Here is an 8,361-nt window from a genome sequence, read left to right on the forward strand (position 1 = left end):
CCCTACCGCGAGTGAGTGTTTCTAGGGTGTGTGTCTTAGCTGTGGGTGTTTTACTGTGGGTGCTAGTGAGTTCTCCGTGTTTGGTTTTGATTATCTATTGGTAGCTGATGAGTGTTTGTGAGAGTATCTATCAGATATCTCTGAGTGGTAGTGAGTGTTCTGTCAAATTCATGTTTGTTTATTTGCGCCGCAACAGTCCTCCCACCAAATTAGTATTAATTTTGTTCGTTGTTTACAGGTAACTTGCACAAATTATGCAACGATTGGAGTATCTCGGTGTTCCCGGTGAACACGGTGACCAACCTCGGATGTCCGTCGGGGGCCTGGTGGATTTTCCGGATTCTGCCCAGCTGCCACATCTGCAACGGCGATTGCGATCTTTTCAGCAGAACGAGATCGCCGATTTGCACCTGGTCTGACACTTTGCGCCACTTTCCCCGTTGCTGCAATTCGGGTACATATTCCCTACTCCATCGGTCCCAGAAATGTTGCTGGAGCTCCTGCACGTACTTGAAGCGGACATCGTACGGTTCGTCGCGTATTGGCCACTCGTACAGTTGGTTGGTTGAATTGATGGCTCGGCCGATGAGGAAGTGTCCCGGAGTCAGTGGCTGAAGGTCGTTTGGATCGCTGGAGGCAGGTGAAATGGGCCTAGAGTTGAGGATGGCTTCGATTTCGGCTAGGAGGGTGGCAAATTCTTCGTAAGTCAGCCGTGCGTTTTGGGCCACCTTGTTTAGGTGGGTCTTTGCTGACTTGATTGCGGCTTCCCAAAGCCCGCCCATGTGTGGTGTTCCCGGAGCGTTGAAGTGCCACTGAGTTCCGCGTTGTGATAGTTTGTCTGCGACTTCGTTGTTGTGTTCGTTAGAGTTGATTAGTCGATTCCACGTACGCATCTCTCGATTAGCCCCGACGAAGTTGGTGCCGCGATCGCTGTAGATGTGTCCGACGACTCCACGACGAGCTTGGAATCGAGCCAGTGCCGCTAGGAACGCCTTTGTTGACAGTTTTGTCACGGCTTCGATGTGCACGGCCCGGGTTGCGAAGCAGACGAATAAAGCGATATATCCCTTCATCGTTGCCGAACCCGGGCCTCGCCGCAGCACAATGGTAATTGGGCCGCCGTAGTCTACACCGCAGTTGTAGAACGGAGGAATCGGTCGCGTTCTCTGCGGCGGAAGTTGACCCATTATTTGTTCCAAAAGTTGAGGGTTTGGATTGGCCCGGTAGCATGGGACGCAACTCCACACAATTTGTCGCGCTTGTTGTCTGCCATTTGGCACCCAGAACCTTTGCCTCACGGTTGCTAGAAGCGCCTGTGGCCCGTTGTGGTGGTTGGAGAGATGTGCGTGTCGGAAGATTGCAACCGCTAGCGGGCTCCCGTAGGGTAGGATCCAAGGGTGTTTAGCATCGTACGGAAGGTCGGACCTGGCTAGTCTTCCTCCCACCCGCAACAGATCGCTCTCCAGGAATGGACACAACGGAAGTAGCTTGCTCTTGCTGTGTAAGGGCGACCCAGCTTTAAGTGCTGCGATTTCTGCGCCGTACGCTTGATGTTGCGTGTATTGAAGAAGCATCCTGAGGGCTCCGTCCAATTCGATCGGCTGCAGCGGCCCTGTGTCGTGGTCCGCTCTTGCCACCTGGCAGTTTCTAACGAACCGGTGAATCCATGCCGTGACCCGCACCATCCGGACATATGACGAAAATTTGAGAAGGATCGACTCAATGGATTCGCTGACCTCGCTGAAGTAGATTTGAATCGGAATGAACTTTCGTCGCTCCTTCTCGATGACTTGCTGCTCTGCTTTGGTGAGTTCGAGGGCAACTTGCAGGTCTTCGTCGTCCCACTCAGCTCCCTCCCACCAGTCCTCATGAAGTGCCAGTACTGCAGGAGCTGCCCCACGGCTGAGAATGTCCGCTGGGTTTCGCTTTCCGGAGATGTGCCCCCAGTGGATTGCAGGTAACAGCTCGTTGATCTTGACGACTCTGTTTGCAACGAATGGTTTCCACTTTGCTGGGTCACCAGCTATCCACGCTAGTGCTACCTTGGAATCGCTGAATGCCTTGACCTCGTGGATGATGATCTTCTGGGACAGGGCAGTCTTCACCTTGATGAGGAGTTCTGCAAGAAGTTCGCAGGAACAAAGTTCCAGACGGTTGATGCTCGGGCGATGAATTGGAGCTACACGAGACTTGGAACAGGTTAATCGCGAGCTCTTGTTGTTGTTGTCGTCGATGGCTCGGAGGTACACGACCGCACCGTACAGGTTGGCGGACGCGTCACAGTACCCGTGCAGCAGTACCCGCTTCGGATTGTCAACCCCAATGACTCGGCGCGGGATACGGATACGCCACAGCTCTTCAGATGTTTCAGGTACGTCTTCCAACGCTGGCTCAGCTTATCCGGCAATGGTTCATTCCAGTCAATTTCTAATCTCCACAGGTCTTGCATAAAGAGCTTTGCGATGACGATGACTGGCCCAATGAAGCCAAGCGGGTCAAAGATTCGAGCGGTTGTTGACAGGACCTGCGCCTTCGTGAAGTAGTCTTGCAGCGGGTCGCAGGAAATGCTGAACGTAAATAAGTCGCCGCGGAATTGCCACTGTATGCCGAGCGTCTTAAGTGACGCTTCTGAGTCCCACCGATGGATCGGGTCCGCAGCTTGATCTTCCCGAGGGACGTCCTCCAGAACAGCGGGATCGTTGGACGCCCACTTCCGGATGGAGAATCCGCCGCGCTTCAGAAGTGCAGTCAATTGATGTAATTTTGCTTTGGCTTCTTCAACAGTGGCCGCTCCGGAAAGTAGGTCATCGACGTAGAAATCATCCATCGCAGTTTTTCCCGCAGGAAACAGGTGGCCATCGTCCTCTGCGAGTTGGTTCAGCGTACGCGTCGCAAGATACGGCGCACATGCCATGCCAAACGTAACGGTGTTCATGGTGTACTCGTGCATTGGTTCTCCAGGCTCCTGCCACAGCATGCGCACTAGTTTCCGGTCGTCCTCCGTAACCTTTACTTGGAGGTACATTTTCTCAATGTCACCGGTGATGGCAATGTTGTGCAGACGAAAACCAAGAAGATGATCGTAGAGGCTTTTCTGCACAACTGGACCTGTCATGAGCAGGTCGTTGAGCGATGTTCCGTTCGAGGACTTCATGGATGCGTTGAACACCACCCGCAGCTTGGTTGTTGTGCTGTCCTTCAGAACTCCATGGTGGGGCAAGAAAATCACTGGGTCTTGTGGCAGCGGTGGTGCCAGCTTAGTAATATGTCCTGCCTTCAAAAAGCCGTTGATGTAGTCGTTGTACAGCTGGTGCATTTCCGGCTGACGAAGCAGTCGACGCTGCAGTGCATTAAACTGATGCAGCGCGGCATAGCCCGTGACGCCGATCACAGCCGGGTCCTGTTTGAACGGTAGTTTCACGACGTACCGCCCAGTGGAGTCGCGGGTGGTGTGCTCCTTGTAGTGCTGTTCGCATTGTTGTTCTTCAGCGGTGAGGAGTCTGTCAGCGGGAAGGTCCTCGATCTCCCAGAACTTGGCAACTAGATCTCTCAAAGCTTCGCTTTCTTCAATGTCCATTACAGTAGCGACAAAACAGTTGGTCGTTTCCGGTTCTCGGCCATTGGTCAGAGGACCGGCCACTACCCAACCCAATCGTGTTTTTTGGAGGATGGGCAGTGTTGGTCCGAGCTTGATCTGCTGGTTTTCCAGCAGATGGAAGAAAGCGCTGGCACCGATCAGGACGTCGATGTCACCTGGCACGTTAAAGTGCGCATCCGCTAGCGTTAGGTCAGGGTTGATTCTCCAGGATGAAATGTCGAAGCGTTGACTGGGAAGTTGTCCAGAAATGGTTGGGAGTATCGCGCATTCCAGCTGTTGCTGGTAAGATGAGCTGCGCGACCGAATGACCACGTTCAGCGCGTTGGTGATTCTCGTCGAGACGCCGGAGATTCCGGTGACCGGAAGGTTGACACGTTCGTGCTGGATGCCCAACTTCTTGGCCAAACGATTCGTCACGAACGAAGCTTGAGACGCCGAATCTAGCAGCGCCCGAGCTTGATGGGACTTGCCAGAGGCGTCAACGATATCGACCACTGCCGTGGCCAAGAACACCGACGAAAACGAACTGCAGGACACGTTGCTGACTACACCGAAAGAGAGATTTGTCCGTGATGTCGCATCTTGGTGCAGTAGCGTGTGGTGCGCATTGCTGTTGCACCTTTTACACTTACCCGCGTTGCAGGTGCCGTCGTTGTGTGGCGGGCGTAAACAATTGTTGCACAAACCAGTTTTCAACACGTACTTCCTTCTTTCCTCCACAGGAAGTTCCTTGAAGCGGCGGCAGAAGTATAAGAAATGCCGTTTCTCGTTGCAGAGTTCGCATTTAACTTCCGGCGCTTCGTTGGTGGCCACGTAGCTGTGGCTGCGCTGCTGGTTTGATCTCACCGCGGGCTTGGTGGTCGCTTGATGCTGACGACCCCCAGAATGAGCAGTCTCCAGCGCGTACACCCGCGTCTCGATAAACCCAAGAAATGTATCCAAAGATGGTGGTTCGGTTGATTCGGCCGTTTTGTTGACCCACAGCTGTCTGGTGTCCGGATCGACCTTGGCCAGTAGAAGGTGCACTAACCAGCAGTCACGATCCTCGCGGTGCAGCGCTTGCAACGCGAGACGAACGTCGTCGGCCGTGTCATGCAGCTTCCGTAGCGACCCCGCCGAAGCAGCTGCGAACGCCGGGATATCGATAAATCGCTGGACGTGGTGCGTCACGATCTGGTCCTTTCGGTCGAATTTGTTTCTGAGCACCTCCAGCGCACCAGCGTACGCTTTGTCTTCGACCTTCATATGCCGGATCATCGTGGCTGCCCTACCTGCCGTGTACGATTTCAGATAGAGCATCCGCTGCGCGTCCGTTAGCCGGGGGTTGTTGTGGACCGCGCTGGTGAACAGATCGAAGAACGAGGTCCATTCACCGTAGTCGCCGTCGAACATCGGCAGGATTCCCTTCGGCAGATGGAGTTCCGGGGAAACAAGATGCGCAGGCGGCAGTGGTGGATTGGCCGCGTCTCCGTTGCCCGATTCATTGTCCGATTTTATGTCCGAACACATGAGAGCTCGGATCAGCTCGTTCACCTTGGTCTTCGCCGCGTTTAGTTTCTTCCGGAAGTCGGCCTCGAAGTCCAAATGCGCCTCGATGTCCTTCAGCTCAGTGCAGCACTCCACGAATTCGTCGTTTAGGGTCCGGTAGTCCGTCCAAAGCTCATGAAGACCGTCTAGCTCAGCGTTGAGCTGGTCGAGGGACACCTCGGCCTCGACGAGCTGGTCGATGGTGGCCTTCATCCGGTTGATGCGTCCGTCTAAGGTGCTCCTCTTGATCTTGAACTGCTCCATGACTCCGGATCCTGTCTACAGCGCCAATTGTTGAATAGCAGGAAAACACTTTCGATACGATTTAGAAATCCGATTTATTTTAACTGATGAATTCAAAAGTTTCTGCGCGCCTTTATATAGGCCAATTTTTGCGCACGGCCCTACGTTTTGCACACGTCTCTTAAAGTTTTTATTTGTTGTGTTAGTACAATATTGTATTTCATGTATTTGTTTCATCTGTTTGTGGAATTTTCCATAGAGATTTCGTTGAATTTTTGTATGAGAAATTGGTTTGTGTCTTGAGTCCATGCGCGTTAGCATTGGTTTGTGTCTCAGGTCACGCGTAGGTGACCAGTGCGTTTAGTAATTCAAAATATAATGTTGGTGCTTCCCTACCGCGAGTGAGTGTTTCTAGGGTGTGTGTCTTAGCTGTGGGTGTTTTACTGTGGGTGCTAGTGAGTTCTCCGTGTTTGGTTTTGATTATCTATTGGTAGCTGATGAGTGTTTGTGAGAGTATCTATCAGATATCTCTGAGTGGTAGTGAGTGTTCTGTCAAATTCATGTTTGTTTATTTGCGCCGCAACAAAGCATTTTAAGCTTCGAAATTCAAATAAAACGATTGATATTTTTTGCTTCAAATTGGAAAATAAAATTGCTTGAAATTTTAAATTTTATTTATTATTGTAAGGGATAAGACAATAATTTTCAAAATACTTTGAAATGTTTAGTGGCAGTATGAGTGCAATCAAATGAAAACAAATGCTCATTTCATATATTTTCAACACTTTTAGCACGATTGGGCTTGTTTGAAATTAATTTGAATATAAGTAAAATTTCCAATTTAATTCTGCAAGGAGTTTTTTTCGATTTTTTTGTGAAAACTCAGATATTTTGAAGCTTTTGAGAGTTTTTAATGTGCTAAGTAAATTCCGTACAATAGTAATTTTACTATTACTTTATTTTAAAGGTAAAGTCTCAAAAGAAACATGAAGATTCAAACTCGGTTTATTAAAATTTAATCTTTCATAAACCAAGTTTCAATCTTCATGTATCTTTGTACTTAAAATTTTCATTAAAAAAAAATCAGCCATTTACTGGAATTTTTTTTTCTCTTTCTCATGAAATTTATGCAATTAATTGAATGGTCTCTGTGAAAAATGGAAATCTTTAAGTTGGAAAATTACTCAGCTTAGATGCTTAATATTTCACAAAAATCTTTCCGGTTGCATATCATGAAATTTTATAGGATAACGTAGCATTTTTTCACAATCCTTGAAATTTCGTGTTTTCGAATGGTCTCCATGAAAATTGCATTTTGTTAGCTTGCAAAATCACTCAGCAAAATAATAATGTAATATTTTTGGTTATTGTTTTGGGTATTTGATCTCAAGATAACAAGTAAAATTTATTTGAAAAATAAAAAAAAAAACATTGAATTTGCATTTCTTTGGAATACTGAAATTTTCAAATATTTTTCTTTAGTTCAATTTTTTAAACGTTATCGCTGATAATAATTTGTTATTCTATAGCGACAATGACAATGACATCGTTTTTGTTCGAATACTCGATGATATCAACGTTTACACTAGCTATCGCTGAACCACAAAAAATATCCTAATTTTTGCATTTAAGAATATTTCATAACGCTTTCTTGGGCAAAAGCTGATTTTTTGATTGAAAAAAAACACGATAATGAGAGGAAGGGGTGAGAAGTTTAATCAATTTTCAATTTGAAGACCACATGGTTTATATAAGATCCTTTAGGGCTCTGACTAAGCTGTAATTTGATTTTAGAATTATGGTAGAAATTTCCCTCGTAATTTAGTTATCAAATTTAGATGTAATCAAAGTTGCAATTTTAGTTCAGTTGCCATTTCAGCTCACTTCAAGTTCATTCCCAAAGCAGCTACCCTTACCCTCGACAACCCATTCTAGGACAGATCCAAGGAGATGCGTTTGCCCGGGTCACCTTATGCTCGGTCTTGGCTGGCCCCTTTGGTATCTTGAGATTTGCTGGCCAACCAAATGGACCGAGCCAGAGCGGAGATGATTGAGAAGAATTTTCGATAAGAAGCAGAGCATTCGAGGAGGGAAGAGAAAAAAAAAACTCAATTTCTGAGCTGCTCGCCGCACTCGGGCCGGGATCCGATCAATTTATTACAGGCTAAATTATCATAATACTTTGTATCGTTGACTGGCTTCTCTAGCTTCTGCAGCAGAAAATGCAATTCCACCCGTGCGGCGTTCGACTTTTTTTTTCGGATTGCGATTGCGTTTCGGAAACTGATGAAGCTTTAATGTTTAAATTAACCGTGAAATTTAGTTTCGCTCTCGTCGATCCTCCCACTCGATGCAGCTCATTTTCCTGGCGAAGAAGGTTCTGTCACTGGTCGTGGTGGTGGCAATCAGCAGTGTTTCTGAGGGTCGGGGAAAAAATCGCCAATCGGAATCATGCAGAAAAGCTTTGGAATGTCGAGAGTCGAGAGCAACTCCGAGTCAGCTCAAGTCAGAGGATGCAATCAATGGGTGCAATCGAGTGGATTAACGGATTGGAAGGGAAGAAGGAGGAGATGAGTTTGAAGGAGAAGAGATAGTGCGCGCACGAAAAAAAAAATACGAGCCAAAACGAATGAGAGGGAAAATTGAACATAATGCACATGATCGGAACTAATGCAATGATTCTTTTTTATTTAAATCAAGTTTGCTGCCGTTGGCTTTCATCATGGATTTCTCCTTTTGATCAATTATGGACAGCTTTCTACTATGGAAACGTTTCGTTTAGCGAGAATTTCCTGTTAATGAACTCAAAATTCCGAAAAACGTATTACTCATCTAAAAAATATAAAAATAGTTTCTGAAATCCTGCTATTTTTCGTAACTCAACTGTAAAAATATTGGCAGAGGTAATTTTTTGGGAAATTCAATGTATTTTTTAAATCTGTATAAACCCATAAGGTTATTTTTTTTTTCATTTTGAACAAACTTTTTAATTT

The 8,361-nt window shown here is 47.2% G+C and overlaps 1 protein-coding gene across 1 annotated transcript; it reads right to left on the reverse strand.

Annotated features, from left to right (window-relative positions):
- Nucleotides 1-215: 215 nt before the first annotated feature.
- Nucleotides 216-5,389, reverse strand: LOC120416694 (uncharacterized). The gene is made up of 3 exons (XM_052707100.1): nucleotides 4,231-5,389; nucleotides 2,348-4,143; nucleotides 216-2,303 (listed from the first exon to the last, which is right to left on the reverse strand). The coding sequence occupies exons 1-3, from the start codon at nucleotides 5,387-5,389 to the stop codon at nucleotides 216-218; spliced, it is 5,043 nt and encodes a 1,680-aa protein (XP_052563060.1).
- Nucleotides 5,390-8,361: the final 2,972 nt, after the last annotated feature.

Source organism: Culex pipiens, chromosome 2 (assembly GCF_016801865.2).
Source record: "Culex pipiens pallens isolate TS chromosome 2, TS_CPP_V2, whole genome shotgun sequence".
In the NCBI taxonomy this organism is placed as follows: Eukaryota; Metazoa; Arthropoda; class Insecta; order Diptera; family Culicidae; genus Culex; species Culex pipiens.

What these genes read in the sequence shown, in the direction of transcription:
- LOC120416694 (XM_052707100.1), bottom strand. Translation starts at nt 5,389, where the DNA reads ATGGAGCAGTTCAAGATCAAGAGGAGCACCTTAGACGGACGCATCAAC. An exon ending in CGACGGCACCTGCAACGCGG is followed by an intron (nt 4,144 to 4,230) that starts GTAAGTGTAAAA and finishes CTTTCGGTGTAG; the next exon opens with TCAGCAACGTGTCCTGCAGT. An exon ending in AACATCTGAAGAGCTGTGGC is followed by an intron (nt 2,304 to 2,347) that starts GTATCCGTATCC and finishes GACAATCCGAAG; the next exon opens with CGGGTACTGCTGCACGGGTA.